The 24,220-nt window shown below is 37.6% G+C and overlaps 1 protein-coding gene across 4 annotated transcripts in view; it reads right to left on the reverse strand.

Annotated features, from left to right (window-relative positions):
* The window catches only part of trappc9 (trafficking protein particle complex subunit 9), a 371,401-nt gene that overhangs the window by 255,250 nt on the left and 91,931 nt on the right, over positions 1-24,220 (reverse strand). For all 4 annotated transcript variants that reach the window (XM_079830150.1, XM_079830148.1, XM_079830149.1 and 1 more), the window contains one exon: positions 8,106-8,191. In XM_079830150.1, coding sequence (XP_079686276.1) covers positions 8,106-8,191 — 86 coding nt within the window. The remainder of the gene's footprint in view (positions 1-8,105; positions 8,192-24,220) is intronic.

Below are 24,220 nucleotides of genomic sequence, written 5' to 3' on the forward strand. Positions count from 1 at the left end.
AATTGCAATTGTGGTTTTTAATGTGCGCTGAAAAAAAGAGGAGTAAGCGAATGGATGGCGAGGTTGAGATGGTGGAGGTCTAATTCAAAGTCTGTCAGTAAAGTCAAAGTCTGGCTAAAATTAGTATAACAGCTGAAATCACTTACAGAAACTTTAACTCAAAGATGTCTTCGTCATTCAAACTCTGAACAGTTGAGCGTGCTTTGTGATGAAGACAGATAATAATGCAATTCAAGATGTCTCCGCTTTTATGTAGTCAAACCTTAATTAGCCATAGGCTACAATGACATGTTCAGCTCTGCCTAACCTGTAAAACCATTTACTATGTAAAACCTGCGGCTCATATTATGTGGAGGGATTCACTATTGTATAAGCCGAATTTTGAAATAACTCATTTGCATTTCCTTCTTGAAAAGGTTAATTAGCTTGACAGCTAATGCTAACGATCTGTTCTTTTCTGGCCTGGATGTCTGACGACAGACTTTCATCGGCTGCTACAAAGACCCTGTGGAAATATTTGCTCTTTGCGTTTCTTTTATCCCCCTGTTCCATCTGACAAAAATTATACAAACCATATTCAAAAGCACAGTACCATAATCATACACTTAATTAAACTGAGACCAGAGTGAATTGAAGAGAAATATTTTCAAAGCAGTTTCATGAACTGAAGACATTTGCAATTAATATTTTATATGTAGCAAAACAATTTTTACTGCCTTAATAAATAAATTAAATTACAGTCATTTAAATGATAAATTAAATTAATAAAAAAATATAAGATAAAAAAAATGTACAAATATATACACCGATCAGGCATAACATTATGACCTGTCCTGTAAGTTGCGAGGTGGATCGGACTTGTTTGCTCAGCACATCCCACAGATGCTCGATTGGATTGAGATCTGGGGAATTTGGAGGCTAAGTCAACACCTCAAATGCGTTGTTGTGCTTCTCAAACCATTCCTGAACCATTTTTGCTTTGTGGCAGTGTGTATAAGCGACGCACATGCCCCCAGCCATCCACGTGATGTAAAAGAACACGTGATTCATCAGACCAGGCCACCTTCTTCCATTGCTCCGTGGTCCAGTTCTGATGTTCAAATGCCCACTGTTGGCGTTTTCAGCATGGGCACCCTGACTGGTCTGCGGCTATGCAGCCCCATACGCAACAAACTGTGAACCACTGTGTATTCTGACACCTTTCTATCAGAACCAGCATTAACTTCTTGAGCAATTTGAGCTACAGTAGCTCGTCTGTTTGATGGGACCACACGGGCCAGCCTTTGCTCCCCATGTGCATCAATGAGCCTTGGCGGCCCATGACCCTGTCGCCGGTTCGCCACTGTTCCTTCCTTGGAGCACTTTTGATACACTGTTATCCCTGAAATTGTTTTAATTCAAATTATTTAGGTACAATAAACATAAACTCCAACAGATTTGTTCAATTACTCCATGTTTTTCGTTTGTTGTACGATTTGCATGATTTTTTTCATTCTATTTAATTGTTTAAATTAAATGCACTTAACAGAGCCTATTTTAGTCGGTTGTCAATGCAACGCAATACAAGGAAGATGCTGATTGGCTCTTTGAACTGAAGTCAGGCTGCAGCTGTGCGCATTTTTATCAACGTTTGCTGGTGAGTATAGGCCTTGTAACTTTACATTTTGGTCTCAAACAGCTAATACATTATTAATCCCTAATAAATTAGATGTATAACAGTTAGCCAGTAAAACAAAATGTAAGTTTAGGCTGTGTTTACACTCAAAAAAATATTTTACGATACTGTTGACTTTATTCAAACAATTTATTTTGTTTTAGGTTTTCATTTTGAAATAACTAAATAAATCAACTGAAGATAAAATAAGACATTAAATCTCTGAAGATGTCAGCAGAGGAGGATTAAACAACTCCACAAACAGCATTACCAGTTTCATGCATTACTAATCATATTGACTTTATTTCTGTTTCACCATGATGGAGATAAGTGTTTGTTTTAGTTGGACTCTTGACCCTTGGCTCGATAACATTAGTTTTTTTTTTCTTTGGCTGCTTTAACTGTGTGTTTAAAAAATACAGTTTAGTTAGGCCAAGACAAGCCAAAGAGAAAATGTGATATGGTGACTTTGGCTTATTGATGATGATGTCATCATCATGTAGTGGCTGAATCACTAATCTCATTCAGACTCAAATGTTCTGGTTATAGAGGTAATGTGTTATCAATTTTGTATTTACATGATGTTATTTATGTTATTCTACAGCATGTGATCCAGCACGTTATGGTAATTGAATCATATTCAAGATTTTAAAATCATGTAGTGCTCAAAAGGTTTAAATCTACGGCAATACTTATACACATGCAGACATCAAGAATCAACGTATTAATCTCAACAATGGTGACAATGAAAAGCTTCATGCTGCAGTGCATGCTGGGTACCACCAATCAAAACTCCCCCATGCATTGCGGCATGAATAAATTATGCATCTGAATTGTGACTAATTCTCTTTTATTCTTACAATTTGCTTTTCCTTGCCATAACAAATGGGCTTTATGAACACACAATTAAAGCAGTCAGCGAAAAATCTAAGTTAAAGAGTCAAGGGCCAAGAGCCCAACTAAAACTAACACTTATCTCCATCATGGTGACCTAAAATTTCAATACCACTGAATTAAAAACTGTTAGTTCAATTAACTAAAAGTTTTTAATTAAATGCTGTTGAAATCTTAAGTACATTAAACTGGAAATGTGTTGTTTTTTCAACAAGACAAAATTAACTTTTTTAGGGCAACAAGTTTCCATAAATTTTTTAGGTTCAATCAACCTGTATAGGCTTACAGTGTAGAGACTGACCACTGCAGACCGGGAACAGCCCACAAGAGCTGCAGTTTTGGAGATGCTCTGACCCAGTCGTCTAGCCATCACAATTTGGCCCTTGTCAAACTCGCTCAAATCCTTACGCTTGCCCATTTTTCCTGCTTCTAGCACATCGACTTTGAGGACAAAATGTTCACTTGCTGCCAAATATATCCCACCCACTAACAAGTGCCATGATGAAGAGAACACTTTTTTTGTTGATATCGTGGCTTTTGCAGTGTCATTCATATATATATATATATATATATATATATATATATATATATATATATATATATATATATATATATATATATATATATATGTTTATATATAATTTTTTTTTATAATTTTTTTTTTTTTACCAAAATAAGCTCAAATGGAGTTATGAGGTTTTTGACCAGCAAATGTCGGACATTAGAACAGTGTGTTTGTCCTTCATTACACCGACCACATTCATCAACTTATCGGCTATAAAGTTTATTGTAGATATGTGGGTGCTAAGTATTTTTTCATTCTGTAATTTGACCAACATCTTATGTTATAAAACTATTTAAGAAGTATTGGCTATAACTCACTGACGGAGGCTTGACTAAGACACTCCACAAATACACAAAACATTACCTATATATATATATATATATATATATATATATATATATATATATATATATATATAGTGTTTCTTGAGTAAAGAAAACTCTGTACTTATTTAAATAACCAGTTATTTATTTACTTTTGCACTGCAAACAAGCAGAGACAGTCCAAAATGTGTCCAGCACTTCATTTAAAGGGTTAGTTCACCCAAAAATGAAAATTCTGTCATTAATTACTTACCCTCATGTCGTTGGACACCCGTAAGACCTCCGTTCATCTTTGGAACACAAATGAAGATATTTTAGTTGAAATCCGATGGTTCAGAAAGGCAATGCACTCTACACTCTCAAGACCCATAAAAGGTACTAAAGACGTTGTTACAAAGTCCATCTCACTACAGTGGTTCTACAATAACTTTATAAAGCGATGAGAATAGAGAAAACCCTAAATAACGACTTATATAGTGATGACCGATTTCAAAACACAGCATCATGAAGCTTCGAAGCGTTATGAATCAGCGAGTCGAATCATGATTCGGATCGCGTGTCAAACTGCTGAAATCACGTGACTTTGGCGATCCAAACCTCTGAATCAACTCACTGATTCATAGCGCTTCGAAGCTTCATGATGCAGTGTTTTGAAATCGGTCATCACTATATAAGACGTTATTTAGGTTTTTTTTGCACACAAAAACTATTCTCGTCGCTTCATAAAGTTATTGTAGAACCACTGTAGTGAGATGGACTTCGTAACGACGTCTTTAGTACCTTTTATGGGTCTTGAGAGTGTAAAGTACATTGTGCCAATGGAGGCCTTTCTGAACCATCGGATTTCAACTAAAATATCTTCATTTGTGTTCCGAAGATGAACGGAGGCCTTACGGGTGTCCAACGACATGATGGTAAGTAATGACAGAATTTTCTTTTTAGGGTGAACTAAACCTTTAAGACTGAGCAAGGTGGAGTTATGAAGTTTTACAGACAGTTTGAGGATCCAATGGAGTTACAAGGCTCTTTTTAACACTTTTCATAGGTTAAATATTTGCAAAACCCACAGTCAGACGTAAAGGGTGACCAATAGTAAGATGCTGAAAGAACAGACAGCATCGTGGTACATTGAATTTATCCTGTGCGGCCACTGTAAGGTCAGCAGTAAGGTCACACCGGTTCATCCTGGCACCATCCGCGGTGCCATCTGACACAGGTTGTGACTAGCAGAGGAGTTTTATAGGGCATCATGCTGATTCCATCTGGGGGCAGATCTGGGCATGTATGGAACAACACAAATCACCTACGGAGTCATTTTCCTTTTCACACAAATACACATCTACACTATAGCCCATCCCTGGTGGGATCCCTGGTGGGAAAGGACAAAAAAACCCTTTGAATTGGAGGTTAACCTCTAGCTGGAGCGCACACCTCTGCCCTGAGTCTGTGGGGTGTCAATGGTCTAATGGTTATGGATCTGGGCTGCTAACATAAAGACAGTAGATTCAATCCAACAGTCACTACAATCACAGACCTGTTCCATCACAATTGTGCCCTTGAGAAAAGTGGGTATTCAGTTCCATTGGGGAATACAAATATAGCTTTGTTCCTAAACTCTGTGCCAATCTAGAAAGCCTTTTAAAGCAGGTGTGAAATTTTGCAAAAATCCTAAGAATGCATTGCAGCTAGCTATGTTATTTAAAATAATATATTTGAATGACATAAAAATAGAATATTTCATAAAAAATAACAAAAAAATAAAAAATAAAAAAATGTAACTAATAAACATATAAGCTGAGGTGCCTCAACAGAAATAATGGTTGCTAAAATTCTAAGATGCCTTGTTATTACCTAAAATACATAGCTCTGATGAAACACAATAATGTGTTCTCCATGAACTGCCTTTTAAAAGGCAGTTGTCTATGTAAAGAGCAGGCAGAACTTGGAGAGCCAAGATCTGATACACAATTACCTTGGTTTCTTAGGAACATCTCCACATGGCTGGTTTCTGATAATTGGGTTTTATATGAGTTGCCCATTATAGTGTCAGGAAGACACTGTAACCCCTCTCCCACATTCACACAGACTGTCTTCATCTCTTCATTGTGGTTCTGCCTCTATTCCCCTGTCATTATGATCAGGTCTTGGTGACCAAAATGGCCCTCAAACCACCAATAAGCAGCACCATCTCGTGTCAGCTATTACCACTTTTCCACCAAGGCAGTGCTGGTGCTAGTTCGGAGCCAGAGCCTAGTTTCAAATCGGTTCTTTGTCTTTTCACACCCAAAGCACCAGGAAAAGTGGTTCTTAAGTAGCACCAAAACGTTGCTGGTCTAGAAGTAAGAACCGCTTGCGTCAGGGGCGGGGTTACCGTGACCAACAAGACCAACACAAACTTGAGATCCGCCATTTTTGAAATAGCAGCTAATCGAGCTAATAGCGGCTCGATTGTAATCTCCATCTATACAAATTACGGCGAGCTGCACGAATGCGTTGAATTCGCTGTGTTTTGATGCCGATGTAGGATCGTAAAGTCATGTGCATCAATAGTAACGCAACGTTCGCCATTGTTGATGGAAGGCATTGTTGTTGACTGGGCTCTGTTGTGGCTCTCTAGCCCGTGGAAAGGCAAACCAGTTCTTAGAAGGCTCGTCAGTCGAACCAACTCAGAACAGGCACTAGCACTAGCTCTGAACTAGCACCTGGCTTCATGTTGGTGGTAAAGGGGTATTTCTGGGTTGAACTCGAAAGAGCAGTTAATATGTAGAGATTTTTGCTCCGAAGACACCAGTGCCCAAATCACAAACAAACCCAACAAAAACATCATATAACCAACCACATCCTTGTCAAAGATTTTTATACACTTCAAAAAGAAGTATCTGTTCCAAGCCTTTGCAGGGTTCTGCAGTACAATCTTGTTATCTACTGTGATCAGGACATTAAAGTGTCAACCACAGGTTTTCTGAATCATTACAAAAGAAATTAAATTAAAGAGCACATGCACTTAGCAAGCTAAATGTCTTTCCCATACGAAGACGCGAGTGTGTACAATGGACTCCTTTTCTCTTTCACAACCTTTCTCTCATTTTCAATTACAAAAAATTTTTTTTTAAATAATAATAAAAAAATTATTAACATAATATAAAATATTATATTAAAGAAATCTCAAGATTTAATGAACTTAGTTTTATTTAACATCTAAACATGGCACTTATTGTGTGTACACTGTATTGCCAAAAGTTTTGGGACGTCTGCCTTAACATGCACATGAACTTTAATGACATCCCATTCTTAATCCGTAGGGTTTAATATGGAGTTGGCCCAGCTTTTGTAGCTATAACAGCTTCAACTCTTCTAGGAAGACTTTCCACAAGGTTAAGGAGTGTGTTTATGGGAATTTTTGACCATTCTTCTAGAAGCGCATTTTTGAGGTCAGACACTGATGTTGGACGAGAAGGTCTGGCTCGCAGTCTCCGCTCTCATTCATCCCAAAGGTGTTCTATCGGGTTGAGTTCTGGACTCTGTGCAGGCCAGTCAAGTTCCTCCACACCAAACTCACTCATCCAGATCTTTATGGAGCTTACTTTGTGCACTGGTGCAGAGTCATGTTGGAACAGGAAGGGGCCATCCCCAAACTGTTCCCATGAAGTTGGGAGCATGAAATTGTCCAAAATGTCTTGGTATGCTGAAGCATTAAGAGTTCCTTTCACTGCAGCTAAGGGGCCAAGCCCAACCCCTGAAAAACAACATCACACCATAATCCCCCCTCCACCAAACTTTACACTTGGCACAATGCAGTCAGGCCGTACCATTCTCCTGGCAACAGCCAAAACGGAGACTCATCCATCGTATTGCCAGACAGAGAAGCGTGATTGGTCACTCTAGAGAACACGTCTCCACTGCTCTAGAGTCCAGTGGCGGTGTGCTTTACCCCACTGCATCCGACGCTTTGCATTGCACTTGGTGATGTAAGGCTTGGATCAGCTGCTCGGCCATGGAAACCCATTCCATGAAGTTCTACACACTGTTCTTGAGCTAATCTGAAGGCCACATGAAGTTTGGAGGTCTGTAGCTATTGACTCTGCAGAAAGTTGACGACTTCTGCGCATTGTGCACCTCAGCATGTGCTGACCCCGCTCTGTGATTTTACGTGGCCTACCACTTTGTGGCTGTTGTTCCCAATTTCTTCCACTTTGTTATAATACCACTAACAGTTGACCGTGGAATATTAAGTATTGAGGAAATTTCACAAATGGACTTATTGCACAGGTGGCAACCTATCACAGTACCACGCTTGAATTCACGGAGTTCCTGAGAGCGACCCATTCTTTCACAAATGTTTGTAGAAGCGTCTGAATGCCTAGGTGCTTGATTTTATACACCTGTGGACATGGAAGTGATTGGAACACCTGAATTCAATGATTTGGGGGGGTGTCCCAATACTTTTGGCAATATAGTGTAGATAGATTTAACGATAGATAGAATGATAGATAGAACGATAGATAGAACAATAGATAGATAGATAGAATGATAGAATGATAGAACGATAGAAAGAACGATAGATAGATAGATAGATAGATAGATAGATAGACAGACAGACAGACAGACAGACAGACAGACAGACAGACAGACAGACAGACAGACAGACAGACAGACGGATAGTGCTTACCATGTTCTCGACCCGCAGCTCAAATGGCATTGGATTATAGACCATTAACTGAACCTCACACACGTCGCCTTGAACCCACTGGAAGTCTGCAACACACACACACACATATTTATGAAAAAATCTGCATGCTGTATAAATGCATAAAGACAGAAAAACATTTAGCTCTTAAACATAAGAAGATTCATTGATGTTGACAGGTCTGATCAATATGTTTGCATAAACTGCTCTATAAATCTGGTCAGACTGTATAGCCAGCAGTGATTATAAATATTTAGTATTACTTGGGGGTGCGATAGGATGACCTGATATGACATTTGCATTTATGCATTTGGCAGATGCTTTTATCCATCTGCATTCAAGGTATAAACTACGGGAATCATACACCTGATCTTTTCAGCTGAATTTTGCTCTCTGTTTTTTGCATAAACCCTTCAGAGCTGAAAGTTAGCGGACTGCATTTCACTGCCGAGCTTCTCCATTAATCCAAAGACGGAGTCTTATACTGATTAAGCTTTTCCAAACAATGGCCCCCGTTCCCTCGGGTTGAGATATATTCACTGTATTATCTACAGTATGCTCGCAGATTTCACGCTCAAATTAACCAGAGCCCCGTCTCACACTAATAATCATCCGCCGCTGAAGGCCATATGGAGTTTAGAATGCATGAATTATTTTCAAAGAATGAAAACCAACAGTATCTGTTCTTGTCCGTCGCCTCTGAAATATTGTTATTGTTGACATTTCTCATGAATTCCAATCAGAAAATTTACACCTTAACGAAAAGGTTGTCATTGTGAGATGAATAACTTGCTGGGGAGTTTAAAACTGCACAAATTACATTAATAAAAGGAGGCAAAATATAGACAGTGCAAATCATTTTTGGGGTTGAATTTCTAATAAAAAATAAAATAAAACTATATATGGGAGTTATTATCACTTTGTAAATTATCCAGCTTTTTAGACAGCTACTTAATAAGTAAATATTAGACATGAAATACTGATTTGGGAAGAAATATTTCTTTATATTTATAATATTTATGTGAGAAGAAAGATAAATTGTGATGTATATTTAAAATAAAAAGTAAATAAATAAATAAAAGAAATTAAATAAAACAAGTAAAAGTACATAAAAGTTATAATTAATAAAATTATTTAATTAACAAACAAGTACATTTAAGAAAATAAGTAAATATGAATACTTTTATAAATCATTTATAAATCAATCAAAAAATACATGTATAAACAAATACATTTATAAATTAATTTATGAATAAGTAAAACATACATATATACATACAGTGTGTGTGTGAGAAGTAATCAGAACTCTTTTGTTCCCTTTAAAAAATAAAAAATGCATTAGCTCAGGGTAGATAGTTTAAAGTTTCCCCAAATCCAAGTCGTCGTGGATTTTCTCTTCCAAATACTGTATTTTTCCACTTCCATCAGGAATCTAATAATCCATTCCAAACTGGTATAAATCCAGTGTGAACGTACTGTTGGGCAACACTGAATTGACGCAGAGTAAACGGCAGGCTTCACTCCTGAGGGAAATTAAAGCAAGGCTGAAAAAGGAGCTTCTTTATAATAGATGCTCTGAAGCCCGGTGTGGGAGACGGTTTCCCATATGATGAATGCACCAGAAGACAGCACAGAACTCTGAAATGAAGAGAAGGGGACAGGACAGGGCAGGCCTGGCCAATTAAATATAATATCCTACTTAAGGAAGAAGCCCATGGGGCGGTTTAAGCATTTCATTTGAGCTGGATGGCACAAATCGGCCCTGTGCACTGCTGTGAAGGAGGTGAGGAGCATTATGGGTGGCTTATGGAAAGCACAGGCTCTGAGGATGTGAACGAAGCCAAAGCAATAAGACAAATCCAACTGTTGAATTCAACATCCGGCGGTTTAAGTCAACATGAAACTGCAATCGCCTCTGCTTTACCTCTGTAAGGTGGCGTAAAAATAAAAGGCTAAATAGCTTTTCAATGTTGAATGAATTGTTTTGAGTAGAGCCAACTCAAATTAAACAAATTAGTTCAAACAAATTCACTTTTATGAGTATTAGAACTTTCATTTTCTTTTGAGTTAACAAAACTAACACATTTTAAGTAATCTGAATTGTTTCGTTGTTTTGAGTTTTATTAACTTGTTTCTTTTAATTTAGACTAACTTAAATCTAACCGAAACCGGGCTGAGATTTCTATTTCCCATCATGCTTTGCCATGAAACTCAAAAGGGACAGTAAAAATCAAGTGTTATATTATGTTTTTTGTACAAGATTAACGTTAAGTAGTGTTTAAAGGTCCTGTTCTTCGTGATCCCATTTTTCAAACTTTAGTTAGTGTGTAATGTTGCTGTTAGAGCATTTATAATACCTGTAAAATTATAAAGCTCAAAGTTCAATGCCAAGCGAGATATTTTATTTAACAGAAGTTCCCTTTCAAAGCCTACAGCGAACGGCTGGTTAGGACTACATCCTGGTATTTCCTGCTTTAATTACGTCAGTAGAGCAGTGTGTCGACTAACCTCCGCCCACAAGAACACGCAAAAAAGGGGGCGTGGTCTTGTTGCTCCCGCGTGGAGAATAGGAAGTGTTGCGTTCGGTTGCGTTCGTATAGTTTGTTTGTTGCCATGTCGTCGAGACGCTGTTATTTTCATCCCGGAGTCAAGTCACCTTTGTTTGGCTTTCCCAGGGACGATGTACTTAGAGATCATTGAGCGCATGCATCCCCGTTATGGTGAGAGGCGTGACCTTTCCGGTAACGTGCGCTCTGCGTGCCCTAAGCTGCTGTCGAATCACAACACGGGAACCGCTGGCACAATCAGAACTCGTTACGTATTTCTGAAGGAGGGACTTCATAGAACAGGGAAATCTTTCAAGCCGTTTTGAGGACAGTGAAAACTGCGGTATACAGATAAGTAAATTGTGTGAAAAATACTGTGTTTTTTTACACGCGAAACATGAACACGTTATATTGCACACTGTAAACACAATCAAAGCTTCAAAAAAACACGAAAAACGGGACCTTTAATGTTTTGTTATGCTAGTTCAGAAGAGTTTCTGTTATGTTGTTGCTGTTGTTTTTTGTAGGGTTACCATTATGCTGCGTTCACACCAAACGCGAATAGAGCGTCAAAATCGCGTCTACCGCGTCTAGTTTCACACGCGAACAGTTTGAATGCATTCGCGCGTCCGCGGCGAATTGGACGCGCGTAGAAATCGAGCGCTGGAAGCGAAATTGACGGGCGTTCAAGGCACTCCAGGAGAAATATGTCATAAAACACCACTCTGGCTCTTTTCATTTTCATTAAACATATATATTAAGCATTAATAGCCACACAAATGTGGTCCAGGCAACTCCTACATTATCTTCACTGCATGTATATTTAAATATCCTTAAAATATAAAATTATGAAACTTCTCTTTGCCCTCAGTCAAAACGATTTGGCAGACAACAAATTATAGATTCATGAGAGCAAAGATCGCCCGTTAGATCTACACAAGACGAACCACTACAGAGACATCAGAGCCAGCGGCAGACGTCAGAAGGACTGGCCGAGGAAAGCCTGCTCTCGGCGGGGTTATGAGCGCTGAGCGCCCGGTGATTGCCTGGATCTCACAACTCCAAAAACACAAGATAATTTTTTTAAATAGGCGCTCTCTTTATAAATAAACCACCGATTTGAGCTTTAAACAACTACATTCTCACCTGAAAAAGTCTTAAAACTATATTTTGTGACACAACAGTTCTATTTTTTAATTATGCAGGGTTTCTCATCACGTCACTTTACCACGTGACCGCAGCGAGCAGGCTCCTGATTGGTTAACGCGGCGCGATTTGATGTCAAAGTTCAAATTTTTCAACTCGGGCGTCAGACACGAATTTGCTTCAAACGCGTGAATGCACAAAAGCACCATTCGCGTGTAACGCACGTATTGCGCAAGACGCTCAATTCATGTCCAATTCGCGCCATTCGCACGAACTGGACGCGCGAATGAGGCGGACGCCAGACGCTCTATTCGCGTTCGGTGTGAACGCAGCATTATGGTGACGAGTGGAGCATGAGCTTAGCTTTAGATCAGATATACAGTATGTTAAAGGTCCCATGGTGTGGATTTGTTTTTATTTTTTATTATTTTATAATGTTTCCTGAGGTGTACTTATATTGTTAGTATGGGTATTACATCATAAAATGTCAACATTTAGAAATAAAAGGCATTTTTTCTATCCTGATTTTAGCCCTCTGGCTTGAATGCTCTGTTTGAAGGGGAGTGTCTGCTGTGAGACTTCAGTGTAAACGCCCACTGTTGTGTTTGGCTGACATCTTTGCATTTGAAATGAGTATTAGATTATGTGGCGGAGGGGGGCGTGGTTTAGCAAGGTCTGCAAGAGCTGCCAGAGAGAGACGGACTGGGTAGCTACTCGTGGACCAGAGACGAAGAGCTGGAGAAAGATTGCTGAGAAAGTTTTATTGTACTGAGTTATTGTGAGCACGAGTTTATTTTGTTTGTATCTGAGAGTTCTGAATAAACACGAGTCCCAGTCACGCCGACCCGGTCGTCTTCCTCCTTATTCTACGAACTTTGTAACACGTGGAACCCCTCTTGAATACTTTTATTAAGGTTTTTTTTTTACCATTACAGCTGTTGAGATGAACGAATCGTGAAAGTGTTGATTATAGCATTATATTTAGATCTTTTCTCATCACATGAAAGGCTGTAGTGATGAGCATTGAGTAGACAGACAGTCTGTTGTTCGCATGAATGCAGTGATCTCGTCATTGCAACGCTATTTCTCTCACAAAGTGCTTGCATCACAACTAACAGCAAACACGACATCGACAGGAATACAGTAAGAGCTTTGTTGTGCAGCATAAAAGCGTCATTCATCATAACGCCAATTTGGGCAAGTGTGCAGATACACTCGCGACGTGTGATTGACAGCTCCGAAAATTATAAAGAGAGTGTTCTTTGATCGCTAATCTAGCGTCTAATCAAAATTGAAATAACAGATTTGTTTCGTGCTACTAACAGAAACCATGTGAAGTTGATCGTGAACTTGAATGATTAGCTACACATCAGAAATCACTGATCACAGATCAGGCATTAATGAACACTGTTACTCACTGTTTGTGGCGGTGCTGTCGAATCCATATGGTAAAAGTCTGTTTGTAAAGCCTGTGCTGACATTGCGACTAAAATAAACGGAATCCATTTTCTCTGGGAATTTGGAGAGAGAAAGGGGAAGGGGAAATTTCAAGGCAGAGAAAGGGGAGGTAACCTTTCCCCATATGACGGCATACAGGGAAGATTCCAGATCGGCTCATCTGAGCTTTCATTTTCTCAAAGGCAGAGCAGGACACCCAGAACTCGGTTTACACTTATCTAAATGTATCTAGCTACTTGGGGACCATAGACAGAGTTATTTGAGTCTCTTTGGCACTGATAAGAAAGAAAGAGAGCTCGAGAGGGTTAAAAAACCTCATAAAGTTAAATGTTCATGTCATGGGACCTTTAAATGTATTATATTGCTGTCCTCATTCAGCACGTGCCAGAGTCCTGCACGGGTTCGGGTACGGGGTCGGAAAAGGGGGAAACACGGGTCTAAACATGGGTTTAAAACAGCCACATGCAAACGTAAAAATATATGCATATTTTTAGGAACACAACTACAAAAATAGGCCTTGCCTTGCCTATTTTTGTAGATGTGTGACCAAGTTGAGAAACACTGCTGTAGAGAACACCCTCTCTCTGGGGACCGATGTTGCTGGGACTCCAAGGTAAAATTTAGCCTGGCTAAAAATGGCTTTCTTTGTCCTTCCACCATGCAGCTTGAGTGATCACCCAAATACAGCTCTTATTAGCTGTTAAAAGTGTACTAATTACTATTGAATCAGCTGTCAAGGAAGAAAAAAAATATTTTGTGGCATAAGGTGAAGTGAGAGCTGGGCTGGGGCAGCAGGGGGCGGGGCGTGTTTGGTTCGACATGAGAGTATCGCAGTTTGTACCGTGGGTGCTATATTGTTGTTTTTTCGGTTCGGTTTGAATATCGTTACAACCCTAGTGTTCAGCAGAAGAAATCATACAGGTTTGGAACAATTAGAGGGTGAGTAAATGATGACAGATTTTCCCTTTTGGGGTGAACTATCCCTTTAACATTATCCATATAGCATGTACGCTCTAAATGTTTCAGAGTAAGAGCAATCCATTACGTTTTGATGAAAGAATATCAAAACAAAATATACACGCATAAGCATACTCTGCATTAATGTTTCTCCGCAGTGACTCACACACTCGAGGATGACAGGAAACCCTGCTCAAGTGCAGCTGACTCACCTCTTCAAAACGAAACCTCCGCAGAGATTCACCATGAAAAATCTATCTCTGTTGTTCTGCATGTGTGAGGAGCTCTCCTGAGTGACTCACATCATGTGCTTCAAACCTCTGCAGCTACACAAAAGCAGTTTACTCTTTACAATGCAGCACTGAGTGTATGAGCGCATGCTACAAGTGGAGTGATATACTGTATATTTTAAATAAGTGCACAAATCTGTTAGGGATTTTTTAACACCGTGAGGCATTATGACCACCTTCCAAATATTGTGTTGGTCCCCATTTTTATTTGCCAAAACAGCCCTGGCCCGTCGAGGCATGGACTCCACTAGACCCCTGAAGGTGTGCTGTGGTATCTGCCACCAAGATGTTAGCAGCAGATCCTTTAAGTCGTGTAAGTTGCGAGGTGGGGCCTTCGTGGAATGGACTTGTTTGTTCAGCACATCCCACAGATGTTTAAAAGACTATTTTGCATTATAATAATGACAAATGGGCAAACAAACTAGTTTAATTGTTCTCATATTGCAAAAAAAAAAATGTTTTTTAGGAGTAAAATGTCACCTGGAAAGGTAATTTCAGTGAAATGTGAATAGCTAAATTTATATATGCACTGCTGTTGTTTTGCAAGTACAGTCTTTTTTTTTTTTAAATGTCAGTCATTTTGGAAAAGTGTCAAACAGAGAATACAAAATGCTAAATAGGTACTACTTTCAAAAATAATAGGCAGTATTCTATTCCCACTATGCTCAAGGTCATGTAATTGCAAATGCTAGAACAAGATAATTAGGCTGACATCAGATGTTTCGGTGCTAAAATCTCTCTTTATGTACAACCTGTGGTTTTGGGTGAGATTTTGCCTCCAGCAGGACAGCAGTCATTACAGCCCCACACTGTGTCCTCGTCCATTACAGCTTAGCAAACAGGGATTGCGGGTCTGCTGTGGACATCTGCTGGTGCGAGAGCTAGTGGGCGGACGCTCCATCCCACATACACGTCAAATATTTGCCCTTTTGAGCGGGGCTTCACGATAAACCACTCTAAGTGGTGTTGAGATCTGGCAGGTGAAGACATATACAGACCTGGCCATGCACAGGACACAGACGGTGTCATCAGGACAGGATGGATGCACCTGTCAGTGTCTCTGAATCCCATCTGCAGGGGTCAGGAAGCTTCCAGGGCTTTTACAGTAGGGGAAAACAAGGAAACCTTTGAAAAGCTGCTCCATCTGTTCACTAACAAGCACCTTTTTCACACGGGTAGCAAGGCTGCCTGGCCACTCCAGCTACGTCGGCAGCCCGGTGGCCAAGTTGCAGATCTGGGGAAGCAAGAGTTTTGTAAACTCCCCTGAAAATCAGGGGAGAGCGAGAACTCCCCGCGTGGGAACTCCTGCGGGTCATAACAAATGTTAACGGGAGATGAATTGGCTCGTTAGAAAATGCTGACTATCAGCATGCGCACAGTGTGTGAGCAGCTGTTCTCCCCCACGCAACACACACACACCGAGATACCACTCATACATAAACGCATACAAAATATGAAATATAATCAATTAAGATGACCAATAATAGTCGTCATCATATTAATTCCAGAATCAAAGCACTGCTTATTAGTAAAAATAGATATTAAAAATAGATAGGCAAACCCTCCCAAAGAAAGGTAATTTTCATGTTACTAATAAGTATTTTTTTGTTGACATATCTACATAATCATGAAAGTCTCTAGAATCATCCAAACAAAACAATTCTTACAAGAGATCTATAGTTTTTTGTACACTTAGCCAAAAGTCCAAGCGGCTACTAGGCATATGACTTGTAAGTATATATAATGGGGAAATGGGGTATACTGTGTTAACAGGTTAATAAATCAAGATTTTTGGTCTTGTTTAGTGCTTTTTGCTCTCATTATCCCACCTAAAACATAACTTAACCCTTTAACTGACATCTCTACTGTACAGTAAACCTTAATTCGATAGGATATTATGTCTTGTAAGGGCCAAAATATTGAGGACCCTTCATCCAGTTTGGAATGGATGCGTTTCATTCTAATCGGTCAAGGACCCTAATTCTTTTTATGACTAGTAGCTTACGATTCCATTATAATGTGGAAATTCAGACAAGTAATGAGTTTACATTTACATTATTATATGAAATTACCTACTACAGTCAGCCATTGAATACTATGGGACTATTTATTTATTTATTTATTTTTGTTATATAGATGTAATTTTTATTGAATTTATGTAATTGAATTTATTTTCATTTAACTTTTTGATACACAATGCCCTGTTAGGGCAACTTAATGGCTGCACTTTGTTCTGCACTATGTTCCACCACTTTAAGACAAATGTACCGGTATTTGTTGTATTTTCATATTCAACAGATTATTAGATGTAGCTTTTTTGAGTTTGCATCGAATGTTCTTCGACTTTTATACATAATAAATTTGTTTGTGAATAAAGATTGATCTGTTGAAAGCAGTTATTTTGAGTCAGAGGCCAAATGTTCTCCTCCTAGTCAAATTTGACATTGAAGGGGCGCATACAACATATTTCATATGCGATTTTCAAGAAAAAAAACTGAAACCTGGGGAAAATAAATGCAGAACATGTTCACATAGGACACTATTAACATGACTATATGCATGAAACCATTCAGAAAAATTTGGGCACAAATGGGTTAAAACTAAAAAAACACACGCCTAGGCATATAATAATCTTCTAGAATCATATTTATTTTTGTTAATTACTTAAAATAATTGCTTAAAAAATAAATACATATTTAAAATAAATCAATAATTATTTAAAATAAACAAGTAATGCATTTAAATATTTAAATGATTTAAATATTTAAATGATTTAAAATAAATTCATAGATAATTATATAAAATATAAATAAATAAATATGTATGTATGTATAATGTATATAAATAAATACTGAAAATTATTTATTTAAAATAATTAGATAATGATTTAAAACAAACAAATAAAGACTATAGGTCTATAGACTACACAAAATAAAGAATTTAAAATAAAGAAAATAAATCAACAATTTTAAATATAGGTAAATAAATGGTTTAAAATAGAAATAAATGATTTTGAAAATAATAATAAAGATAATGATTTAAAACAAACAAATTCATAAATAAAGAATTTAAAATCAATAAGGGTTTGAATTCAAATAAATAGATTAAAAATAAAGAAAATAAATGTCTTAGATAAATAATCTTCCTGAAGCTGGACTGCTTTTACAAACCACTGAAACACCATCAGGCCGAGAGGCCGCCTGAGACAAAGTCCTGATAAAGATGTTAAAGAGGGTTTAATGCCTCATTACGTGCATAATGGAGGAGGAGATATCTCCCTCTCCCTGCAATAGCCATCCGTTCAGAAGACAGGATAAAGCTCTCTCCTCCTGCTGTTCTGCTGGAAGATACACAACTCCAGACACCTGCACTGCTTCTAAGATCCGGAGGATATCTGCCCTTTGGCTCTACTGAAAACCCCATGAGACGTGTCTCGCTTCAAATAAAAGCACAAAAACGACATTTTGCTGAACGTTTCGAATAAACGCACCCCCTCAACAGCTCAGCTTCTAGTCAATAGTTATAGTACAAATATGTACATCTGAGTGGCCTCAAACTATTTAAAATTCTTGAAACTGAATTTCATCGCATTAGATAATTATAAAGAAAACGTAAAAAAAAAAAAAAATCAAGCATGCTTTTTAAGCAAATCATTTCTGTATTACAGATGTCTGCCATAGGTTTTGAATGATAAAACAATAGATTTAGTTGTGAACCAGCTGAGTTAGTGAAGATCTAGAATTTAGTTTGCAGATGACATTTCGATATGTTATATCTAATGAAATGACATTCATGTTCAAATACTTTTTCGGCTCACTGTATCCATTTCCAGAAAGTTACATCAGGTGTAAGCAGCACGGCTGCTTGAGTTCATGAACTGATAGTGCCGACAGCAGCTACGGTGAATCAACACAGCTACAGCTGATAAAATCATCTCACGAAGGGAAACCTGCAAGAAATGCTAGATTAAACAGCAACACTTTTACTTAAAGGTAGGGTAGGCAATTTCCGGAGAGGCTAGCTATAGTGAGCTAGCTTTGAAAGCCCACCCTCCCTTCAGAGCGTCTTCAAAGCCAGTCTAAACTAAAGGATTGTATAGGTAATTTGCTACACATTGTCAATATAAATAACCTGAAAATACTGTGGATTATTAAGGTTAATTCTTACTAACCACTCTTGCTAAATGGGGTAAGCACACTTGCATTCTCATTTCAGAGGTGCTCTGAGTAACTTATTCTACACTGATACGTGAGTTCAGTGTTGGACAGATCAGTTGTTATCAAAACGAATCGGTTCAAACGAGTCATTAGGTCACAAATCGATTATTAGTGGACGCATTGTGCGCAAATTCTGGCTGTAGGGACATCACAAAAGATTTGTGTCACACTTCATCACTACATTTATTGAAAGTGTGGTTTATGTCAGCTGCATGTGTGGAACGCTTGTCAGAGAAGAGGAAACGTTTTTCTGAGAACTTCGTGATTGCTATCAGGATGTGACTTTCAACCTGCATAACAAAACATGTTTCTGAAACAAATCGTCTACCCTGCCTTTAAAGTCAACAGGAAATCAAAATTGACCAATTAAAAAGCAAGTAGTCCAGAGACCTGTATGGAAGCTTGTTTCCGCAACAGAATAAAACATTTGAAAAGAGAATTGCGACTTTTTATCTCACAATCGTGTGTTTACTAGGGCTTGTCCGAATACCATTTTTTGAGCTTCGAAGCTTCGGTAGTAATCAACATAGAATATTCGAAGCTTCGGAGGGAAGGGGCTGAACATATTCTTCTCTCTAATAAAAGCAGGAATCTGGAGAAGCGGCGCGCCTCATGCGGGCAGGGCTTATATGCGCCGAGAACGGACACTGCACTAGTGATACAAAACACACAGGTATGGTCCGTCCCAGTTTTGATATATTATAGTAGTAAAAATCATTTTGTTCCATTAGAGAACAGATTAAAGGGTTAGTTCACCCAAAAATGAAAATTCTGTCATTAATTACTTACTCTCATGTCGTTCGACACCCGTCAGACCTCCGTTCATCTTCGGAACACAAATAAAGATATTTTAGTTGAAATCTGATGGCTCTGAAAGGCCTCCATTGGCACAATGCACAGTACACTCTCAAGACCCTTAAAAGGTACTAAAGACGTCATTACAAAGTCCATCTCACTACAGTGGTTCTAAAATAACTTTATGGAGTGACGAGAATAGTTTTTGTGCGCAAAAAAACCCTAAATAACGACTTATATAGTGATGACGATTTCAAAACACGGCATCATGAAGCTTCAAAGCGTTATGTATCAGTGAGTCGAATCATGATTCGGATCGTGTGTCAAACCGCCAAACTGCTGAAATTTGGCGATCCAAACTGCTGAATCGACTCACTGATTCATTCAGGGTTAAAACAACCCATAGGGTTAGTCCATTTTCAACCCAACTTGGTTTGTTTTTTTAACCCAGCATTTTTTAGAGTGTAACGAGGTTGGGTTCCTATTAGACTGTCCATCCTATTAAAAACTGCTAGGATATAAAATAATTGTAAAAAAAGAAAAAGAGTATTGTATTTTGCCAGATTTTATAGTGCAAACAAAAATACGAATATTCGAATCCAAAAATTGAAAAATTAATACCAACCCATCAAACGAATATTCAAATATTCTGGACCAGCCCTAGAGTTTACATCACTTTTTTTTTCCATTTCATTTTTTTTCTCAGAATTGCAAGATAAAAACTCGCAATTGCGAGTTATGAAGTCAGAATTGTGTGATATGAAGTCAAAATTGCAAGTTCTAAAGTCAGAATTGCAAGTTATAAAGTCAGAATTGCAAGTTATAAAGTCAGAATTGCGAGTTATAAAGTCAGAACTGTGAGATATAAAGTCAGAATTGCGAGATATAAAGTCAGAATTGTGAGATATAAAGTCAGAATTGCGAGATATAAAGTCAAAAATGTGAGATCTAAAGTGAGAATTGCGAGATATAAAGACAGAATTGAGAGAGATAAAGTCAGAATTGCGAGTTGGACAGTCAGAATTGTGAGATATAAAGTCAGAATTGCGAGTTATAAAGTGAGAATTGCGAGTAATAAAGTGAGAATTGCAAGTTATAAAGACAGAATTGCGAGTTATAAAGTCAGAATTGCGAGTTATAAAGTCAGAATTGCGAGTTGTAAAGTCAGAATTGCGAGATATAAAGTCAGAATTGCGTGATATAAAGTCAGAATTGCGAGATATAAAGACAAAATTGCGTGACAATGTCAGAATTGCGAGATATAAAGACAGAATTGCAAGGTATAAAGTCAGAATTGCGAATTGCGAGTTATAAAGTCAGAATTGCGAGATATAAAGTCAGAATTGCGAGATATAAAGACAGAATTGCGAGATATAAAGACAGAATTGCGAGATATAAAGACAGAATTGTGAGTTGTAAAGTCAGAATTGCGAGTTATAAAGTCAGAATTGCGAGATATAAAGACAGAATTGCGTGATATAAAGTCAGAATTGTGAGATATAAAGTCAGAATTGCGAGATATAAAGTCAAAAATGTGAGATCTAAAGTGAGAATTGCGAGATATAAAGACAGAATTGAGAGAGATAAAGTCAGAATTGCGAGTTGGACAGTCAGAATTGTGAGATATAAAGTCAGAATTGCGAGTTATAAAGTGAGAATTGCGAGTAATAAAGTGAGAATTGCAAGTTATAAAGACAGAATTGCGAGTTATAAAGTCAGAATTGCGAGTTATAAAGTCAGAATTGCGAGTTGTAAAGTCAGAATTGCGTGATATAAAGTCAGAATTGCGAGATATAAAGACAAAATTGCGTGACATAATGTCAGAATTGCGAGATATTAAGACAGAATTGCAAGGTATAAAGTCAGAATTGCGAATTGCGAGTTATAAAGTCAGAATTGCGAGATATAAAGTCAGAATTGCGAGATATAAAGACAGAATTGCGAGATATAAAGTCAAAAATATGAGATCTAAAGTGAGAATTGCGAGATATAAAGACAGAATTGAGAGAGATAAAGTCAGAATTGCGAGTTGTACAGTCAGAATTGTGAGATATAAAGACAGAATTGCGAGTTATAAAGTCAGAATTGCGAGTTATAAAGTCAGAATTGCGAGTTGTAAAGTCAGAATTGCGAGTTATAAAGTCAGAATTGCGAGATATAAAGACAGAATTGCGTGATATAAAGTCAGAATTGTGAGATATAAAGTCAGAATTGCGAGATATAAAGTAAAAAATGCGAGATCTAAAGTGAGAATTGCGAGATATAAAGACAGAATTGAGAGAGATAAAGTCAGAATTGCGAGTTGTACAGTCAGAATTGTGAGATATAAAGTCAGAATTGCGAGTTATAAAGTGAGAATTGCGAGTAATAAAGTGAGAATTGCAAGTTATAAAGTCAGAATTGCGAGTTATAAAGTCAGAATTGCGAGTAATAAAGTCAGAATTGCGAGTTGTAAAGTCAGAATTGCGAGTTATAAAGTCAGAATTGCGAGTTGTAAAGTCAGAATTGCGAGTTATAAAGTCAGAATTGTGAGTTATAAAGTCAGAATTGCAAGTTATAAAGTCAGAATTGCAAGTAATAAAGTCAGAATTGCGAGTTATAAAGTCAGAATTGCGAGTTGTAAAGTCAGAATTGCGAGTTATAAAGTCAGAATTGCGAGTAATAAAGTCAGAATTGCGAGTTGTAAAGTCAGAATTGCGAGTTATAAAGTCAGAATTGCGAGTTGTAAAGTCAGAATTGCGAGTTATAAAGTCAGAATTGCGAGTTGTAAAGTCAGAATTGCGAGTCAGAATTGCGAGTTGTAAAGTCAGAATTGCGAGTTATAAAGTCAGAATTGCGAGATATAAAGTTAGAATTGCGAGTTGTAAAGTCAGAATTGCGAGATATAAAGTCAGAATTGCGAGTTATAAAGTCAGAATTGCGAGTCAGAATTGCGAGTTGTAAAGTCAGAATTGCGAGTTATAAAGTCAGAATTGCGAGTTGTAAAGTCAGAATTGCGAGTTATAAAGTTAGAATTGCGAGTTGTAAAGTCAGAATTGCTAGTTATAAAGTTAGAATTGCGAGTTGTAAAGTCAGAATTGCGAGTTATAAAGTCAGAATTGCGAGTTATAAAGTTAGAATTGCGAGTTGTAAAGTCAGAATTGCGAGTTATAAAGTCAGAATTGCGAGTCAGAATTGCGAGTTGTAAAGTCAGAATTGCGAGTCAGAATTGCGAGTTGTAAAGTCAGAATTGCGAGTTATAAAGTTAGAATTGCGAGTTGTAAAGTCAGAATTGCGAGTTATAAAGTTAGAATTGCGAGTTGTAAAGTCAGAATTGCTAGTTATAAAGTTAGAATTGCGAGTTGTAAAGTCAGAATTGCGAGTTATAAAGTCAGAATTGCGAGTTATAAAGTTAGAATTGCGAGTTGTAAAGTCAGAATTGCTAGTTATAAAGTTAGAATTGCGAGTTGTAAAGTCAGAATTGCGAGTTATAAAGTCAGAATTGCGAGTTATAAAGTTAGAATTGCGAGTTGTAAAGTCAGAATTGCGAGTTATAAAGTCAGAATTGCGAGTCAGAATTGCGAGTTGTAAAGTCAGAATTGCGAGTTATAAAGTTAGAATTGCGAGTTGTAAAGTCAGAATTGCGAGTTATAAAGTTAGAATTGCGAGTTGTAAAGTCAGAAAAATACTAACTTTTTTCTCAGAATTGCGAGTTTATATCTTATCTCACAATTCTGACTTTATATTTTGCAATTGTGTGTTATAAAGTCAGAATTGCAAGATGTAAACTCGCAATTGCAGAATATTTTTTTATTCTGTGGCAGAAACAAGCTTCCATAGACCTGTGTAATAAAAGGCAACAATATCAAAACCTAACAAAGCACAATCTAATCCAATCCTGATGGACAAAATTAAATCCCGCCCTGCCTTTCCCTCGAATAATGAATCCTGTCGTCATTAATGGAACCTTGATGAAACCAGACATGAGATTTAACAAGAGGAAAACATATTAATGAACGCTATTGACCGGTTTCACAAACAAGGACAAGGACAAGGATGTTTGAGCTGTCTGAAGAGAAAGCAACTTGAACTAACAACTTAAAATATGTCAGTGAGACAGTGACATTGTTTTGCCTCAAGATGCACACCAGTAATGTTTTTTTATAAAGCACATTTATAAAAGCTACTTAAATGTCCTAACTGAACAATGGCTTACTTCTGGCTTAATCTAAGCCTTATCTGTGAAACCGGCCAATATTATAGCTTGAATGTAAACAAATCTGCTAACTGTGACTATAAGGCATGAAGATATTAAGATTATAAACATTAACACCATAATTTTCTGCAAAGCTGCTTCGAAACAATGTGTATTGTGAAAAGCGCTATTCAATTAGCTATTAATTGATTATATTAATATGTCCATTACAACGTGTGCTCAGATGTCTACTGCAGAAATAATTGTGTTTGTCATGCACACAACATTTAGTACATTCTCATTGTGTTCTTTGGGTTAGTTCCTCTGTCACGCTGGCAGATACGAATGTCAGATTAAAGCTTTACCACAAAAATGGTTTAGATCAGATCGTACAGACTAGCTCAGAAAAGAACACAAGGGCATTAGATGTCACAGAGATAATTACACAGACCTGTTGTACAGTAAAACTTAGTTTTTGCTGCCACTATGTTTTAATGCGGATGAGAGTTTCTTT

This window comes from Gobio gobio (genome assembly GCF_949357685.1).
Source record: "Gobio gobio genome assembly, chromosome: 11".
Lineage (NCBI taxonomy): Eukaryota > Metazoa > Chordata > Actinopteri > Cypriniformes > Gobionidae > Gobio > Gobio gobio.